This window comes from Melanostigma gelatinosum (genome assembly GCF_949748355.1).
Source record: "Melanostigma gelatinosum genome assembly, chromosome: 10".
In the NCBI taxonomy this organism is placed as follows: Eukaryota; Metazoa; Chordata; class Actinopteri; order Perciformes; family Zoarcidae; genus Melanostigma; species Melanostigma gelatinosum.
This window is the reverse complement of record NC_136643.1, coordinates 13,503,130-13,523,516: the sequence shown is the minus strand read 5'-3', so window position 1 is coordinate 13,523,516 and position 20,387 is coordinate 13,503,130. Positions and strand designations below refer to the sequence as shown.

At 41.4% G+C, this 20,387-nt stretch overlaps 3 protein-coding genes across 3 annotated transcripts; 1 reads left to right on the top strand and 2 right to left on the bottom strand.

Annotated features, from left to right (window-relative positions):
* Positions 1-1,277: 1,277 nt before the first annotated feature.
* cfap91 (cilia and flagella associated protein 91) lies at positions 1,278-6,121 on the bottom strand (the record flags this gene model as incomplete). Its single annotated transcript, XM_079276612.1, is given in 18 exon segments — positions 1,278-1,349; positions 1,352-1,482; positions 1,720-1,811; positions 1,900-2,048; positions 2,166-2,387; positions 2,468-2,614; positions 2,799-2,870; positions 2,963-3,067; positions 3,145-3,278; positions 3,384-3,560; positions 3,682-3,839; positions 4,146-4,323; positions 4,471-4,655; positions 4,740-4,796; positions 4,987-5,067; positions 5,169-5,326; positions 5,897-5,967; positions 6,040-6,121. Coding segments are annotated over 18 exon segments (2,271 nt in total).
* Positions 6,122-8,922: 2,801 nt separating this feature from the next.
* Positions 8,923-13,614, top strand: LOC306783250 (cell surface glycoprotein CD200 receptor 1). Its single transcript, XM_079276823.1, has 7 exons — positions 8,923-9,015; positions 10,086-10,127; positions 10,742-11,047; positions 11,248-11,517; positions 11,725-11,821; positions 11,918-11,960; positions 12,057-13,614. The coding sequence occupies exons 1-7, from the start codon at positions 8,946-8,948 to the stop codon at positions 12,144-12,146; spliced, it is 918 nt and encodes a 305-aa protein (XP_079132949.1). The 5' UTR covers positions 8,923-8,945; the 3' UTR covers positions 12,147-13,614.
* A 543-nt stretch (positions 13,615-14,157) lies between these two features.
* Positions 14,158-16,629, bottom strand: LOC306783461 (uncharacterized protein). The gene is made up of 4 exons (XM_079277110.1): positions 16,514-16,629; positions 15,838-15,857; positions 15,699-15,727; positions 14,158-15,344 (listed from the first exon to the last, which is right to left on the bottom strand). Exons 1-4 carry the CDS (start codon positions 16,531-16,533, stop codon positions 15,159-15,161), a joined length of 255 nt encoding a protein of 84 aa, XP_079133236.1. The 5' UTR covers positions 16,534-16,629; the 3' UTR covers positions 14,158-15,158.
* Positions 16,630-20,387: the final 3,758 nt, after the last annotated feature.

The following is a 20,387-nucleotide window of genomic DNA, read 5'->3' as shown; positions in this document are numbered from 1 at the left end:
ATATAATCTGAAATACATCTCCTTTACCTGGTTAAAGGTCGAGCGTTAATCAAACAGTGATCGAGATCATTCCACTCACTGACTTGGTGACTCCAGATGTCCACACAGCTGTCAGTAGCCCACTGCTCTTCGGTAGCCTCGGATTTACTTCACACTCAACAGGTGAGAACGAGTGTCGCATTATCTCTCTTCCTGCTGGCCGTGTTCTTTGATGTTTCATACCCTGGCTGCAGACTGCGGGGACGGGCCTGTCGGCAGATAATGTGTGTGTGTGTGTGTGTGTGTGTGTGTGGGTGTGTGTGTGTGTGTGTGTGTGCGCGTGTGTGTGCCTTTGCCACCAACGCAGCCCCCAAAGTCCCCAAAACAATGTACAAGTAAACTTGATAAACAATTGCTGCATCTGCTGAAGGGCGGACGACTTTTGCATTTTGATAGGCGTCTATTCAGTTTTAAAACAACTTTTTTTTTATTACAGTTCAAATAGAGAAAATAGAAAATAGAAAATTTGTGACAGTGTATTTTTTCTCTCCTTAGCGTTCTCCTAAACTCTACAGTAAAATGATTTGGGGTTACCTGAGCACCATTGTGACCCCAGTTACTCCACACATTGATGTCGGGAGTGCCGAGGCCATAAGGGGCTAATTTGTTATGCATTCCGTGTAAACAATTTTTAAGCATTGAAAATCCAGCTTTGTTTCCGTCCCATGCTGCATTTATGACAACTGCAAATGGTGAGACTTAAAAAAAAAATTGCATTCGACTGAGAGCTAAATTGCTGTCAGTCATTACAGGCTTATAGGAATTCACTACCACATCAAACGTCTTTCTATAACTTCCTATCTCACTTTAAAGCACATTTCTCTCTGTAAAACGTGTCCCTGAAAAAAACTCAAATTTCTGTCAAAATAAAATGAGAAGTGCTTCAGTGTGGTGGAGGAAAGCAATCAACTGATTAAGGTGGAGCGCAGGTGCACCAATACCAACTGGCACCAGTATAGACTTAACAAATATCTACAGCATAATACAAGCCTTCGTCCAGGGCCCCTATCAGGCACTCCATACCATCACAGCAGCCCAACTGGCAGAGTCCCCAAATACAAATGGAGCTTGTACTTGGACCCTGTCAGAAGATGTAGGAATATACTGACCATTCTAGTTAACGTAGTAATAATCAAAAGGCTACAATCAACCCATAAACCCACAATGATGAATATGAACTTTAATAGCGTTGATGAACAACACATTTAGACATCAGACTGCATTTCAACACGTTATATTTATAGTCCTCTCTTTACTCTGTTTCCTTCCCCTTCTCCTGCTCCACTTGGCTGATCATCTCCTCGAGGACCCGGTTGGAGGCTCTTTCAGAGGGACAGGTCAACTGCGATGACAGGAGAGTACTAGGAAGGATCCCAGAATGCTCAGCAGCTCCCTGAATGATGCTCCGAGCTGCTTGTAAGTGCCTATGCTGCCTGTGGTGCACTGGGGGAGAGAAACCACACAGTTAGACCACTGGTAAATCTATCATTTAACTTCATCAGTCAATTGTCATTTATTGTTTGCTTCTATTAAGGCAACGGGTCTTAAAACGCGGTGCCTTTTTATCTGTTTGTAATTGTCGGTACAAATACCATCTGCTCATCATTTTCAATCATTTTGACATTGTTTTCTATGATAACAATGTGTGAATACAGGGAAAATAGAAAAAATCTCCCAAACCTCTTTGCCTGACAGTGATCTTCTCGACCTCTGGGATGAGGAAACTGTACGTCAACTCAGACACAATCTCCTCCGACTGAAGATTGTCTCGGCTAAACACACAAGTTATCTTTGGTCATTGTTGCTGCTTTGAAATTTCTGAATATAAAACATTAGCTGGCATGCTGAGGTATCCATTACCTTTCCTCCAGGGCACAGGCGATGTCGTTGACCTCCTTTGCCCTTCTGTGGATCTCCTCTCTGGCCTGCTTGTCAGCTGTCTGCTCCGAGGTCGCTAGGATGATGTCCTCCAAATACAAATCCACAGTTTCCTGGTGCACCTGAACCACCTGTTACACAGTGTTGAGGACACACACACACACACATGCAAAGCAATAACACCTGTGCACCGCAAACACATATTATCCTTTGCACACTCGCAGCTAACAAATGACACATGTACACACTTGTCTGAAGATCTCATCTTCTTCTCTGCGTCTGCGGTCCTCCACCTGTCTCCTCCCACTCTCCTCAGCCTCTCGCAGGCGACGGTCTCTCTCAGCCAGTAGTATAACGGCATGGATCCTACGCTCCTCCTGGAGGTGAATCAGCCCCTTGGACAAGGCGTCGAATAGGTGTTCAAGCTCGGCGCCTACCACTCCTGCCCGAGAAGCCTCCTCTTGAGAGGTCTGGGAGGGGAGAGAGGAGGCGCAATGAGATTGTTTGGAGTTGGTAACATTTTGCATGTGGATGTGACTTTGTTTTTCACCTCATGTCTATGTTTGTCTCTCTGTTCTTTAAGGGTCATCACGAGCCCTTTGTCAGCTTTCTGTAGCTCTTGCTCCTCCCACTGCAGGGCGTGGACAGTCCTCAGTTCCCGAAAGAGCTCCAGATGGTTCTCCTTGCCCTTAAACATCTGTAAAACAACACAGACAGAAGTGAATAGAGAGGAAATAGAGTCCTTGCAACTTAAGAACATTTAAACATTTCTGGAGGCACTTCAGCCATTAAAAACACGTAACGGACATGCAAGTAAACATGCACACACACACACACACACACACACACACACATGCATGTGCATGCAGACATGTTCAGACCTTGTATTGAATACTTCTTCCTGTCAGTAATTTCTGTAAGTGGATGACTGCGAGCTCTATCTCCTCGTCCCCCTATAGCGGGACACATGAATGAGTTAACAATAAAATGAAACATGTAGGATGAGGAAGGATAATGTCAATTAGAGTCAGAGACATTTGCTGACCTCTGGTGGCTCCTCCACTATGGGAGTGACAGGACGGGGAACGGGCTTCTCCCTCTTGACAGGAAAACGCGAAGCTTTTTGCATATTTTCCTCCTCTCTCAGGGCCTGTGGACCAACAATCGGTAATGCATGTGTATGTAGAACGTAAGTGATATTCTTGAACATATTTCTTTCTGCTTTACCTTATATTTTTTCAACATTTCTATTTCTGGGCACTCAGGTGGACTGATCACATTCTTGATGACTTTGGGCTGATGTCTTTTCACCCATGGCTTGAGGTCTGAGGCAGAGAGTCCTGCCTCTATCTCCAGCAAACCTATGATTGACAAAAAGTTTAAGGTTTCCTTGAAAATAAACGGATAATGTTGTCTCCGAGATGCTGGTATGGAGATGATCCACACTTCTACTTGAAGATTCAGACCTTCATATGCGTTCAAGTAGTGGCTTTGTAACTCATTGTTGCAGGTGTTCCTGTTGGAGAATGTATCCCTGCGGCTCCGAGGGGCACTTGTCTGAATATCCGTATGGCTTTTGACAATGCCAAGTCGCCCTATCTTCGCCTCCACATTTCTCCCCTTGGCTTCCAGTTTTCTCAGTGCTACACACAAAATAACCACGGAAAAAAAGAAGAGATGGATGAAAGGGAATTTGAAAAAAACCTTGAATAATACATTCACGATCGAGATATGATGTTAGAGCAGAGCCAGCGGTTGTCTTACACCTGGTGTAGTCATTGTCAATCTTGTGTAGCTTGGTCTTTTTGTCTTTTTGGAGCTTAGAAAATATGTGGTTGAGTCTCTCGCTTGTGACTTCTTTCTGGGCCTCATCTCTTTGCCTCAAGAGGTCCTTCAGCACAGTAAGACGAGCATCTTGCAACCTTGTCGCCACCACAGAAAAAAAAGAGCATGGCAGAAGGGCAGGTTTTGCATGGTGAAGACAGGAGGAACATCAAGGGGAAGGAGGCGGGTCACAGAGATTACTTAATAAGTCAACATAGTCAACGTACACTTGTGATGGCAGAAGGCTTAAGATGCTACTTGGTACATGCTAACAGGTGGCTCAAATCTGTGCCAAACTGCACTAACACCATGCTGGATGAGTAGTGGTTTACTTATCTATTCATGTCTTTTCTTGTTGGAAATAAAAAGTCAAATGACAGCGGTTAAGGTGCAGCACCACTCACTTCTGGATTTCTCCTTCTCTGAAAGCCCACTCTTTGACCTCCATCTCCTCCATCATGCGTCTCCTTTTCTCCAGCTGACTAAGGTCATCCAATGGAGGAAGAGTGGTCGCCCAAGCTCGTTTGGCACGTGCCCGCTCTATCATTTCTACTTCTGCCAGGCCTGCAGGCAGACCACGACCTAAGGTACAAGTAGACGAATAACCTGGTAGGTGTCGGTAAACTATTCAGCTGACCACCAGTGGGACAGCTGAATATGTCTGGTTTTAACAAGGTAATTATACATTATAGTCTCTTATAGTGAAGATCTGAACAGTTGATCATGTACCCCAAGTCAAAGCTGCCATTTGCAGGAGTTCTGAGGGCGTTGTCCCAGGTTGCACCACATACTCAGGGCTGTACGGGTCTGTCTGTGTTTCACTTTCCCTGTAGTCTGTCTGGACCCCGACAGTGAAGTGGGCGGGCTGTTCAGAATGCTCAGCATTCTTTCTGCCAGAAGATACAACGTCTTCTCTGATGAGACAAAATGAGAGGATGCACCCTCGAACAGATTTGGCTGGAAAATAAAAAAGCGTGATGAATCAATGCGGTACTTACTTAGGCAACGCACAAATTGCATGCGGGGGAATCTGCTCTGCAAAGGGAATCAGAGGGCTAAGGGAAACAGAATGGAACGTCTCGTCAGAGACACGGTCAAGATCTAAAGTGGAAACTGTGGCAATATGCCAGTTATACTTTGTAAACTGTCATAATATCAGGTTGAGGAAACTGCTGCACAAGGTTATGGTTGTATTCCACCGTATTCACAGCTATGAATGAGTGAGCGCAGACAGGCCAATCAAACCGTTTAAAGTATTTCCAGCGATCAGCTCCGGTCACATGGCACTCCTCCCTTTTCAGCCACGACTGAGCGTTTGGAATAACCCTGTCAAGTAGATAATGCCAAGACACCCAGTGTATATTTGTCAAGAGTAACGTAGTCAACCTTGAATTAATACTCATTACAATGGTGTCTGTTCGTGTTACCCAGCCAACTGCTGCAATGCCTCCACACGCTGTTCCGTGTGGCCTCGCCAGCGACGATCCATAAAGGCCGGTACTGGGTCTGCTGGGTCCAGCTGAACGGTATACCGTGGGTAGTGGGACAGGTCACTGAACATCGACTCAAACACAGGCACTCTCCTCTGATAAGGGCAGAGAGAAATACAGTCAGCGAGTGCATTTCATGTTCAGTCTGTTTCTTTATTCTCATGTGTAAACAGCAGCAACAGATACAATGTTGGCTGTGGGTCCGAGTTGAAGAGCAAAGGGAAACAGAAAGTGGGTCAATTGTGCCATCTTTTTCCTAAGCTCAGTGTTAATGGTGTGAAATAAAAAATATGAATTTAACTATACACAATACAATATTATAGTACAAGCTTCATTTGTATGCTCTTATCTAATAAATGCAGCTTAAAACAAACACTATTCTGACAATAAATCGGTGAAGTTCTAGATGAGTTTACGGTATACGTGTAAACAACTGAGAACAATACTGTCATTTTTAGACAAATCTGTGAGCAACAGAACTTAATCAACATAAAACATAAATAAGTTAACAATTGACCCATATGTCTTATGTTTAAGAGTTGCTAAGCCAAAATGAGTGTTGCCTTTAACTTAGCTAGTATTTGGGCAAAACAATAAGAGTTACAACACATTAGGGCTCAACAAAACCAATATGTTGCTGTAGGACACATGTCGACGCAACTTACTATTCGGCCCTGAGACGCACTGACTCTGGACCTGGCATGGTCCACCTCCGATGACACCGTGTACACAGGATCTGTGGAGAGACAGTTCAGTCAATGTGTAAATGGTATCATTGCATTTAACGCTATATTATAAGTATACTTACCATATAAGTGGTCATAACGCCGTTGTGGCATCACAACTTTAGAGGCTTCATTTGTCTTAGGATTCGTGCGAGTGACGCTCATTTTCTCGCTCATTTAAATTAAAAATCGTGGTTTTCTCTCTCAGACAGCTCTGTGGTGTTTAGCGATGTAACCATGGTGACGGTAAACTCGGGGGGTATTTTATTATCTGCACAAAACATCGTGTCGTTGAAAGAGCAGGCTTCACGAAAATGAGACTCTACAAATGACGTGGTCGTGCATTACATGTGTTTTTTGATGAAAAAGTCAAACGTCCGAGACTGTAGCGAACAAAACAAGAGGAGAAGATAAGGAACTACAACTCCCAGGGATCATTTCGGAGCGCAGCGTTCTTCGCCCCGGCTGTGTCCCATTCGTGCTTTGGTCGATTTGAGGCTCGATAGTGTGGAAGAAAAGACATTCTCCTGACAAAACATGAAACGTGATTCCTCTATAAGAAAGAGGAGATTATTTCAAACTAATTGTCACAACATGAACATATAACATCGTTACAGAGACTCCTGTGTTTAAATGTTGCGGAAGGGAAACGTTCAAACGAGGACGTGATATCTACTCCCGGGAAAAGCGATTCCTCTCATGGATGGTTCCGCCCCCTTTGCGTCTCGCCTTACAACATACACTTTACATTATAATAATGAAATTATAACCCCAGTGATGGAAAATAAAGTACATGTCATCTGTTTCATGTTATATGTGTGCATATAGACTAGTCAACATATAGTCAGAACTGTTTAATACAGTGCCCCAAAATTGATCAGCTAGTCCTACAAATTTAAAAATATGTTGCTTAATGTTATTGCAGCTAGACCAGGGGGTAGAATAGTATGTTTCTATGTTAATGTGAAAATGAATTATACTTTTATTGAATTATCCTGCTTCGGTGTTTGAATGGTAAAATTATATGTATTTGATTTACTTTGACAAGAGTTCATCAGTCACAGAGGAAGGCTTGCCCCATTAAATGTACATCAGGAGCTTCTTTTGGCTATTACTCTTTTTCAGAAGACACATTCTTTGTTTCACTTCATACATCTCTCTTTTTTCTTTACCCCTCAGAGCATATTTTTGGTGAGCCAAAAAGGTTGATTTTGACATCAACAGGAAGTCTGTGTTATCAAAGGAAACAGCCACACACACACACACACACACACACACACACACACACACACACACACACACACACACACACACACACACACACACACACACACACACACACACACACACACACACACACACACACACACACACACACACACACACACACACACACACACACACACACATATATATATATATATATATATATACTCAGAGCATGTGGCACAGAGAGTATTGTCTTTCTCAAATTTTTTTTTAGTTTTGGATTTGAGGAACACGGCTGACCAAAGCAACATTTCTTCACAGCTGTAAAAAAAAAAGAGCCAGTTTTAGTGCCAAGTGTGCCAGCTCACAGTCAGCTGAACTTATTTTTGTTTAATAAACACTGTCTAATATTAGATCTTCGAAAAAGGAGAACACGCTTGTGCATGGTAAAAGCTGGATTACTGCAACTATCACTTCCTCACATTAGTGCCAGTATACTGTTTTTGAATTCCCAAACTCAGCATTTTATGAGGACGGGCAAATAAGTGCTGGCCGAGCTGTGGGTTGATTTAGTGTTCAAGCAGAAGATTTTATGGAGGCCTCTCTTTCAGAAATGGTGTATCTGCATTGAATGTTCATTGTCACAGTTATGGGCAGAGTGAGAGTACACTCAGCAAACGGAAACTTCGAGTTTTTATTGTTCATCCGCCCAATCTGATTTTATTCGGGGCAACTAATATGAAGATGTCTCATTCCATCTCATGAACCACAAACTCCGCATTGAGCTTGCAGATCATAACCACATCCACACAATAACTATACCTAATGCGTTGTTGTCAGTTCATTTCTGATCTGCAAACCGAGGATGGAGTCAGCACCTCTGCATTGTGTAACCGTTACAAAGCAAGATGTTCATACACCAGCAGAAACCAAATTACACTTACTCAGCACAAAAGATTTCGTCTCTATAATAACTATAATAGATTATTTTTATTGTGTTATGGTGAGAGGGCGTTTCTGATATTTTGTCTACACTATTTAAATGAATGAGGATAGACTACACCTCTCAGTTTAATGCAAATGCGTTCAACAACAGCAGCTCCAAAAGGCCTATTTAGAATCAACACACCTGTCTTAGTTTGAATAACATCTGAACATTTGAACATTAAAGAAGGTGGGATTTATTGCAATGCTATTGTGTTACACTGTATTAGATGTACGAGCATTCATATAGTAATGCAGTCTGAGCCATGTTGAATTTTATCGATGGTATTGTACATGTACAAAATGTGACCGTGTCTAATGTATCTGCTGTGCAACGTTGTCTTGCTTAGAGTGTTCACACATACGGCTTTGACAGAGATGTAACTAGCAAGAAAGGAAACTGGTATCTTGTCAGACGTCATCCTGTGTGGGAGCAAAAAGGCAGATGTTTCAGTGGAAAGCGGTTTGGAGAGGGGGGAAGAGAACAATGAAGGGAGGGATTAGTGAGTCACATGTCCTTTATATTTGTTTGTCATCAGGAGTGTCAAGGATGTTCAGTTTGTCTGGATGGGTGGAGAACTCGCTCGACCCAAACCCTGAGCTCATTGGGCAAAAATAGAGAGAGAGAGAGAAAGAGAGAGGGAGAGAGAGAGAGAGAGACAGAGAGAGAACCAGGCAACTCAGTTTGATGTCACTGTAGACAGAGTTCAGGACTGAGGATTCGGTTAAAGACTTGATGTGTTTCTCACAGCGCTGCAGGTTGCCAGTCTACGGAGGAACCTGAAGACAACTGGCGATGAGGCACATGATGTGGGTTTATGCTGTGCTTATCTTCGTGTTGTCTGAAGCACGGAGCATGGATACAGGTTTGAACATACATTCATTTTACTCACAAGTGGTTTGAGCACTTTAGATTATTTAGCCTTGGTAAGATACAGCTTTTAGATACAGACGCTGTTATTTTGAGGCGCACAAAACCTCCACAAATATGATCTCGTTAGGAGTTGCCTCTGATAATTAGCAACATGGTTCATGTTATTAAACCTACGGATTCATATTTTTCATACTGTAATTTGTGCCACTTTATAGGCTATATGTATGTTTTGTGAGTGTATTTCCCTTAACATGCAATGTAACTCAAATATTATACAGCCATAATAATATCGTTCATTACTGTATATTCTGTGACATGTTAGTAATATTTGGATGAGTAGTAAACTGTAAACGGTGAGACGCGCTGCATTTTCTGTGAAGTTGTCTGTGGTGTGACTCACACAGTGTAGTAGACAGTCAGTGGAAAGAACATGCTCGGAGGCCGGGGTAACGCACAAGCTGACAAGGGAGGAAAATCTTCCACAACACATAAAGTGAATGAAAAAGTTGCCCCATATTCTCTGAACAAGCAGCACGCTGCCACCAGCTTCCTCAGTGGAAATCATGATTTCAGATCAGGGTAACACCATGATGCACATTTTCTCCACTGTGTGGTCTCTGAGAGGTGGAAGAGACGCTTCTGTTTCGAATCTGTGGTTTCGCCATCCCACTTCATGCATGCCTGTTTGTTCACACCTGTCAGAAGTAAACAAATCTTAGACCCCCATGACACCATGAAAGTCACTGGGGGAGGTTATGGAGAGATTCAATGAAACTATTTTTGTTGTTTTTTTCTGTTTAGATTTGCTTTACAAAGGTCAAAGTAGTGCATTTTCTGCCACATCTGTCTGTGATTTAGCCCTGCTGCAGCTGTTCAAGTCACACCAGTTTTAATTGAATCGCTTCACACCCTTACTAATACTACCTGACGGATAAGAGATGAACCCGTTGATTGTTTCTCTGCTAATGGAACATCTCAGAACAAATCACTAACTGCATGCTTTCTGACTGATACATCTGATTTTACTAACCTTTTCCTCACATCCACCTCCATCTCTCTCAGGAACTAATCACAGCACACGATCTGTGAACCTCACAGTTTATGGTAAACACATTTCCCCTTTTCTATTTCTATTATTTTGGAAGGCAATTATGAAGTATTCATAAGGGGCTATACCAAATGTTTGCCCGCATTACAAAAGTAGGCTGATTACACATTGTTCTCATTCAGTAGCTCTTAGAATACATGTTTATATTCTGCAACGATAAAACAATATTCTGAAGGAAAGCTGATGTGTTTGAATTTATTTCAAATGACATTCTAATATAATTCTCCTCCGTCCAATAATGATGAATGGTTTAAGCCAATTTATCATGACTTATTTATTTTGGGATATTTTATTGTAAGTAATAGAAATAAGAAACAACAAATATGATTCATTTTATAGCTGTTTTCATCTTGTGTAATGCTTCATGGCTTAAGTTATATCTGTGTTACATGCTATTTATAGTTTGTTTTGTTATTTCTTTTGTTGGTTTGTTTTTGCAGTTCCACGTCCCATGTAGAATTGAAGATGTTTTTATTTTTTTGCATGTTTCTTTGTGTATATTAGGACATGCTCACTGTGTATAGAATAAACCCAAGCCATATAATCAGCCCAGTCATTGGACCGCTATGCGCACACATTATATAATGCAACTATCCTTTTCTCTTTTCAGCTGTCAGACATTTAGCTTTCAACCAGGGGACTGAAGTTAACCTGACATGCAGCAATAAGACATGGAATGAGATGCTGTTTGTTATCTGGAAGATACAATTTCAAACCAAAAAAGAATGTAGGATATCTTTTAACGATGGCAAAAACGATGATTCCTGCAATGATGGCAAATCACTCCGAAACACATCCAGCGCCTTGTCCTACCTTCACATCCCAAACTTCTCAGATACTGACCAAGGGCGATACGAGTGTGAGTCGGTCTACAAAGGAGGATACGACAATCTTGCCATCCATGTGGCTATCACAGGTAGGAAAGATTCATGATTTCAAGAGCCACGGAATCAATAAGGTTGTCTAAAAGGGTCAGTTCACCCAAATCACTGTGACAAAGATTAATAAAACATCAATTTCTGTTTTACTTGCCGAGATTTTTTTGTGATTTGGTTACAGCGAGCTGAAGTATAGGTCTATTCGGTGAGTCTCATTTCTCTTGTTTTGTTTTCCCAGGCCCAGTTCCTCCCAATATATCCTCCTGGTTATACCATAAAGACAACAAGATGGTGGCAGTGTGCAAGGCCGAAAGAGGAAAACCTGCTGCCACCATCAGCTGGAGTCATATGGGAAACGTATCGTCTGTGACAAATGACTCAGATGGATTTTTTACAGTAGAAAGTCGCCTGGAGCTCCGCGAGGGAATGGACACAGAAAACCTGAGCTGTGCTATCCGGCACCCAAACTGGACAGGGGAAAGGATTTTGGTACTGAAACCCGAAAAAGGTCAGGCTCTTGCAGAGTGGACAGTATGAGAGACAGAATTTAAGCTGTGGGTTTAGTGCAGAAGCAATAAGGTTAAATAAAGTGTTTTTATTTCATCTTTTTGGTAAACATTGACTCGGTGACTTTATAGTGGTTAATTAGATGTTATGTGCTGTATTGATACTGCAGCTTTTTAACAAACCTTTCATTTTCACTCTCTCACTGCAGGTTATTTCCCTTGGCTGTACGTCCTTATTGTTCTCGTAATCATTGTGATTTTAGCAGGATTTTCATTCTTGGCACGAAAGAAAATAATGACATTGAGGTAAGAATTTCCATTTCATGAAAAATGACTTACAATGACTCCTTAAACTTTTTATGTTGAATCACGAGCTGGTTTGTGTATCCACCTTTTTGCCAGGCGATGCCAGCCGTCCGACAGCTCACCATCTAAATCACCACCGGTAGGTAATCCTCTATGTCTGCAGTTTGTAGTTCTGTGTGTTTCACTGTTCACACATTGCTGAGCTTTGTCTGTGACACCTTTCTGGTTATTACAGGCAGAAGATGTGGAGGAAGTGGAGCCCTACGCCAGCTATGTTCAACGTGTGAACTCCATCTATAATTCATCTGCAGATTTTTTCACATAAAATCCTGCACATGCATCACGTTCACACGCTTAAATGCACATGACTCTTTGTGAGAAACGGAAGGCTGTGAAAGTGAGAAATGGTGAAATAGTAAAGAGGAGAGTGAGATGAAAGACTTCCGAGAAGGGAGGGAAGTCTCTCCGTTTAAAGTCTGCCCCAAGTTAACTCTTGACTGATGGAACAGGGGATGTATCTGATGTCACACACTGGCTGCACTGCACATGCAGCCCACTACTCTCTGTGTGTGTGTGTGTGTGTGTGTGTGTCATGGAGAACATTAATAATAACTGTAGTTACAAATGCAAGGAATTGCTGAATTGGAAAGAATACCGCCTTCAGCCGGACTCAGTGCGTCGAGACTACAGAACGTTTGATGTAATCATGAACTATATGGGTGACAATTACATGAACATTATTATCATTTTTATTTTTAACATATATTTATTTATAGATAAATGTGAAGCGATGCTCACCTTTTAACATATTCTAGCTTTGGTCAACCCAATACGATCCCAATTAGAAAACACAGCTGTAAAATTGCCTCAAGATAATATTACGTGAGGTATTCATGTAATGTCAAATTATGTAATTGTGTGTATTGAACACACATCCAAATATACAGTTTCCACTGCTAAACTCTACAAAATTAAAAAGAACACTAAAAAGTATACAGGATGTACATTTTTCCTTTTTTTCCACTCTGGTAAATATTTTAAAAGGTTAAATATCAAGATTACTTTTGTTATCAATTGCAGCAAACTGATACTTGCTTGAACATCCACCCTTTCTCACCCGTTTTGAATAATATTCGCACCAGACCATCCTAATAAATGGTGAGTTTTGGAATTTGGGTCAAGACTCTCATGACGAGTTTAAATCCATTTCTCAAGAAATTGATTTAGAGGAAGTGGAAAATAGAAAAAGGACTGTCCTGCCATCTGCTGGTGGAGATCAGAAAATAGTCCATCATCATCATCATCATCATCATCATCATCAACATCATCATCATGCATCACAGTCCATGATTAAAGAGCTGTATTTAACATCCTGAACATTAATATAGCAGCAAACAACTATCATCTCTGTAAAGTGGAGTTATGTCTACCTGAGCAGAGAATGAAGTCGCTCTCTGTATGTATTGATATCCAAGCTTCTCCTTGCTTTGTTGACATAGCCTGTGACATGTGAGATTGCCCTCAGCTCATGGCCGCCACTCTGCACTGCTCTTGTATGGTGGTTACAGCTGATAATGCTGGAAGCGTTACAACCACCCTCCCTTAGGTAAACACTGTTAGCTCTGTCAGCGCTTTCGCCAATGTTTGAGCTGTTACTGCTGTTAGCTTTGAGCCGCCGTTGAGAGGCAATCAAAATGCTCCCGATCCTGTATCTTAAAGAGAAGTCTGAATAATACTAATATGTACCCACGTGTCCACATGTACATTGAAACAGGTTATGCTTGATGTAACAATTCCCCTGATACACGTGCAGCCAGGGTCTCGACTTTCTATTTGAATTCTGCTATTAAAATGGCTGCAGCAACTATAATGTGTCTCAACCTCACACTGATTATTTAGTTGAATAGAAAAGAGGAAACTGTCAAATGAATTTCTGTCCACAGAACATGATGCACTTGGACTCGCTTAGTTTTTTACTTCACAGCGCTGTGAAATGTAGCAAAGAACCTTACCGACGGTTTGACCTGAAAAGAGATTATTGCCATGATTTCTCTCAGACGTTTTCAGTGATTCAGTTGATTAATACAACTGAATAATCAACGAATGTGGTAAAAGGGGTTTTAATGACTGCAAAATATCAATGAAACCACAAAGAAACAAATGCAACTTGCAGTAAATTACACCACTTTACTTTTTTATATCCATCTGGTCAAACAAATCCTGAAGCATTTTCAAAATGCTTCTACAAGACGTGAAAAATATAAATTCTGAAGCCTTAAATATCTATTTGTATTGTATCTGGTGCATAGTTCTCAGGAGCAATGTTACAAAATATGCACAAACTCTAAGCAGTTTGAGGTGTTTGCTGCGGACACACTTTTATAAACATTACATTCTTCCATCATGGATTGGCTAAAGTGGCAAAGGCCACAACTGCACACACAATTCTACCATTTTATTATACAAACATTTTAGTCTGGGCATAATGCGCGCTGTTATTGAAGTCTGGTTCAGGCATCTTGACGTAGGGTTACGTTTCTGCAACTGTTTGCTTATGAACACAGATCAAACTTTTATCAGCAGTAGAGAATAACAGTGACAGCAGATGTGCTGTTAATATATTAACCATCCTGACTAGGAAGTCACACTTGGGTTTCTTCTTTCGTTTCTTCTTCTTAAGCACTCTGTGTTTACAGGGTTTCATAGCGGCCATTCTTTTCCTTTCATGGTGGAAAAAAAGGTCTACCGCACATATACCCCTTGCAGGCAACAGCATTTTGAAGACAAATGTTACAACAAACAAAAGCAAATGAAAATAATTTCAAAATTCAACACAAAGTGGCGTAAAGATTAAGATACAGATTCTCACTCATTCAGGTAACTAACTTGCTCTGCCATTTTAAAGACGTTCAAAATAGATATAACCTCTTGCATGAGTGTCAAAAAATGGCCAAACACCAACGCTATACGTCCAAAATTCATACTACATACAGTATGTATTACATAGTAGTAGTGCACACACCGACGAAGCCAATTTGCTGACAATCTTTTCTGCCATTTAAAAAGGTGCTATAATATAAAAGTTAGACACACGACAAATGTGATGCAAGTTTGTCTTCTCTAGAAAGGAACAAGACAGTTTTCTCAATAGTGGAGCGAAACATGAGGGTGATTGGTGTTTCCGCAACCACCTGCTGTTGACCGTGGATGTTTTCTTCACTTTGTCACAGTTTCTTCATTGAAGATCAAGATTTGATTAACAAGACTTTGTCCTGTTTGTGCTATCTACGAGTCCTGCATCTTGCAATAGTCCGAATAAACTTCCCCTTGTTTCTATTCACCCCATGAGCACATAATCGTCTGCACCGTCGTCTTTAGATGAGCACTCAGACACGCGGTCAGGTTGACGTGCTGCTGGGACACGAACTATTGCGTAGTCACAATCATCATCATCGGTGTCTCTGGTCCTCGATCCTTTGGCAGTGCTGTGGTCAATCGAGGCGTACGTTACATCCTCGTGAGGCTGTCATGAGATAATACAAAGAGTAAGATGTCAATCCTGAACATGATTTATGTTACACTTCATTATTTATTCTTTTTTTCCACACAGGACTACTGCAACCAGCACGCTTTTTTTCTTGATGTGGGTTGTGGTTTTGACTTCCTGCAACTGAAATGAACAGCGTCACAGTTTCTTTTACAACAGAGGCCTCACATTAATGTTCACCCAGTCTGCAAATTTAAGGGGGCAGCACCTCGGACCGGGCTATCATAACAGCACAGGAACACCCCTGTGTCCCATGAAAAGCTGGAGCTGATAACTATGGAGATTTATCCTCAACAAAAATAGACTCAACATTGATGTGGGCAGGTCTACCTTAGAATGTGTGCTGCTGTTTCCATCTGCTGCACAATCACATGGAAGAGAAAATGTAAATATATAACATCACACACAGCAAAACTGTATAAAGTCTGTTTGCTAAATATTGTAAATGCCATAATAAATGTACTTTTACCTTTCTGGTGCTTCCTTATTCTGACAGTAGAACAAATGATGAAGACCACAATAAAGATGCGATCATCCGGAGCATTGAACAGAACAATAAAACCCATTAGTGTGGGGAAAATAAAATGACTGAGAATGTTAGTTTAGCTTCCAGAGGCTGGAGGCGTATAGGTTTTTACCCCACAGCAGTATTTCCTTGGCAGTTTAAAAGATGACGGCTGCTGCAACAGGAAACACTCCAGATATGCAACCCACATCTATCTATGAGCAACTGTGTACTGTATGTCAGCGACTAACAGCACAGGTTGTGGAACTTTCCATGCTTCTAGGTCAACGTCAACATTTTATAACGATACAAACTGCACTGTTATACACTGTCAATTCTTTAAGTTGGACACTGAGTCTGTTGTTATCACCACTATTTCCTCATTGAAGCAAATACACAAGCTGCTTAACATGGGGCCAAAATACAACAATGTTTCATTTAAACATGTGCTTCCAGCTCTTTTATATTCTTTTTAAAAAGTGGTCTTTCCCACAGTTTCTTTTAATGTCATCAGTCTTGTTTTATGTTGTCAGTATACACTTCCAGGAAAGTTTTAGAGCCGAATCACCACCTGCTGAAAAATTGCTCTGAGGCATGTGAGGGTGCCTTCTACTCTGCGCATCTAAGGATGATCACCTACCTTGAAGTGCAGTTTCCCATGATGTGCCCACAGAGTCTGGATGTTCACACTGTATTCGTCAAAAGGTGGCAGGTTCATGTGCTTGGTTGCTGCTGCAACCCTCAGCCTGACAGTGCTATAGACAGTGATATCGCTCTGCTGCACATGGGCTGGAGAGAGAGAGTGAGAGGGGGGGCTGTACCATACAACAGCCTTTTGTGTGCCCACACACACACACACACACACCTACACACACACACACACACACACACACACACACACACACACACACACATATTCATACAACACACACAACACAGCCCGGTCCAGCAAATTTACATAAAAAAGTGTCCCAATAAAAACGGTTGGCGGTGATGCCTGTGGAGTTGTCATCACTTTGAGTCGAGAGATGTGAAATGTCCAAGTCTTAGCAGCAGACATCTCAAAACGTCTGCAAGTAAAATCTAAATTCTCTGCGTATCTATATCACAGGGGCTAAGCCGATCTAGGAGTAAAACTCTTGTTGCTGTCAGCTCTTTTGCATGATTGTGCAAATTTTCTTGCTGAAGAATATGAGGAAGTCACTGACATTTCTCTCCCGTGAGGTGGAAACTCGGTGCAGTTTACTTTACAAACGGCGTCTATTTTAAGAGTAACAGATCTTTATGGATGTGATGATGATCATTCGGTGATATTTCTTTAACATGCAAAATGCAGTAAAAGCAGTTTTGTAAAGTCTAAAAAAAGCAACTTCGAATGATGACGTTCACTATTTTAAGTTTTGATCATTTCATCTGTCAAATATCAGATGTTTGATAGTACGTACATTTTAAGAAAACGTAGACGAATTCCATGTACTCAAATGCAGCGGATGGTATCACGTTGTACACTGGAGGGCACTGTTGGAGCAGCCCGAGTGATTCTCAAAGCACTGAGCAGGAACATGACCTCAGTCTACAGAAAGGTAAAATGGCATCTGGTTGCATTGTTTAAAAAAAAGCAAGAAATAAAAAACACTGTACAGTGCCATCAATCAAATACATTCACATCCACCAATCATCCACACCTGTGACGAAAACAAATAATGGTTCATGTATATTTCACTTTTTTCATCCAAGGCTCCTGAGACACTTTAGCACAGCGTAGGAGGGTTGTTGGTTGAGATGATGCAACTGTGTCCCTGGAAATTGATCTCCAGTTCCCTGACAAGAACTGTCAAGTTCACTCAATAGTCTTGATAACTATAGTGTCTCAGTTTGTGCACTGAGAATGACCTACAGCTGTTTAAATAAGTATTTCTGTAACCGTGTATTGCAGAATCAAATTGCAAAGATAATACACAATAGCAATCTTCACTTGTGTGCACAGCATCAACTGTGTCTTGCCACGACATATTGAAATACACACATGTCACACTAGTACTATGGCCATTACTTTACACCTGTGCACACAGAGTGGGTCAAGCATTATCTTATTTAAGATCACTGTATGAATTGTGTAAAATACTATTGGCGAAGGTCTGGAGGGACAGAAACATGATTATGATCAATAGATTGTGATGCTGAGCAAAAGCAGTGATGTGTGGGATCTTCTTTTCTCAAAAACGAATCATTTAACCCAGATGTTGAAGAGTCATAATGGTGTCAAGAAAGAGTATTTTATTTCATCTTGTTCTGGTGTTTTGATGTCACAGGAAAAGTCCACTCACATGATACCCGACCTCCCTATTATCCTGCATTACACCTGCTCTCCAAGTACTGCAAAAAGACCACCATCACAAGCTCCCCCGATGGCAAACACAGCAGATGAAAGTCAAGTGTCAGACCGTGTAGTGGATGCTGTCGTCAACCACCGACCTGTCAGAGAACAGCATGCCGAGACTCCACGAAAATAAAAAAGCAGGATATGCTGCCTACAATGTTTGCTGAATATTTTGGATCAGTCACATTTGACAAATACACGGATGGAAAAATGTACTCAAGTATGTGGTCGTGTCATGGAACAGGGGCCAAGAAGTTAAGCGATCAACCACACTGCAGAAGAGGTGAACGGAGGAGGCTTGTGGTCCCGCAGATGCACACGTTCATCAACTTAACCCGGCAAGACCATGAAGCAGCTCAGGCCAAGCTTTTTATTATTAATTTCTTATTTTTTGGGGGGTTTTTTTCTCCTACAATCATTTCATTTACATGACTTTGAGGGCTTTGTTGACTTGTTTAACTTTGTTGTTCAAAGCTTTGGTGGGTTGTTTATAAATGCCAGTGGGTAAGTAGATTCGTCTTTTGGTATGAGGACTGAAGTTCGGGAGCCGTCTATATCTGTTAAATAAATTCCAGTGTTGGCTGATCTGTGACTGTTTGAATGAATCATGGTGTCCTTGATATTTATCTTTGCATTCAGTTGAGATGACTATTTAAATATTTTAAAGAAATAATCGTTTGACCAGCTCATCCTATAGTTCTACGTGGAATAATCCTAATACTCTCCGAGACTGAGAGATGACATTTTGAGCAAATTGACTTACTTCATGAATCTGGTATTTTGTCTCACACATTTCCTGTCTCACACAGCCCTCTGTGTTTTTCACAACCACCAGCGGAAATGCAGTAGCAGGCCCCTCGACCACACCGGTGTGGTCTGAGTTCAAAAGTGCAGAAAGTTAAAAAGATTGAAAGATTTCTTGACATCATGTGTGGTGACAGATGTCTCACCTGTGCTCAACACTGAGACCTGAAACCTATATAGCCATTTCTTGGGCTGGTCTGCAGCAACAATAAAAAACAGTTGATGAATGTTGAATCCATGGCTTAGCTCTGTGGTCAGTGTTTAAAATGTTAGCGTTAAATTATATCTTATCAAGCTTCAATTAGTAAAATGAAGTTCTTTGCTTTCATGAATTAACAATGTTAGCTGTGAAATCTTGCTGAAATTTGGGGGGATAACTGGAAAACAAAGCCGGACGTTGACATTTGAGTAACTGATTAGATTACTAACTATTACATCAGAAATACCACAATACTTTTTCCAAGTCAAATTATTTCTGCGTCTCATTTGCAATCTGAAAGATGACAAAATTGAGAACAGAATCAGAAAATCAGGGATTGCTCACCTCATAAGGCCTTAAATCACTGATCACTGCCCATCATGCTGATAACATAATTCAGTTTCCTTTAGATGATGTCCAGTGGAGCACAGTGTTTCTTCTGTTGTAATCAATTTAACGGCACTCACAAAAGGTCCTTTGACTCAGAAATGGCATGTGGAAAATGTCATGAAATGCTTCTCAATAGTGTGACCTGACTTTTATGTTTCTTACAGAATACTCACTGGAATGCATACTCAAGAGAGGAAGGAAGGTGAAAAGTTGAATGTAGTACGTGCGTCTGAACATCCTGTGAAATGACTCAGTGAACTTCTTTTCATCTCAACAACGGTGTTTGGTAGTTATAGCCCACACACAAGTTCTGCTCCTTTAGGTTTTCTCTCTTTCTCAAACACACACACACACACACACACACACACACCACACACACACACACACACACACACACACACACGCACATGAGTAATTGTGTCTTTTCTCTGGTGGACAAAGCCCTGGTTCAGGCAGCAGCGAGATAGAGAGCGTGGAGGCTTGTGTGACATCAGTGTTTGAGATGGGCCCGATTAGATCGAGCCTGACGTCACTTACAGAGTGGACTCTGCAGCATTTTCACTTAGAAATCATCTGATGAAGTGTAGAGGAGTGCTGAATACTTGTGATCCTATACTCCCTCTTGGATGCCCACAGTGTGGATAAAACATAATGCTCTAGAATGCTCTTAAAGGGAGAAAGCGTCACAAAGTGCCTTGTCGGGTACCGCTCCAGTCGAGAAAACGTGATGAAGCGCCCTCT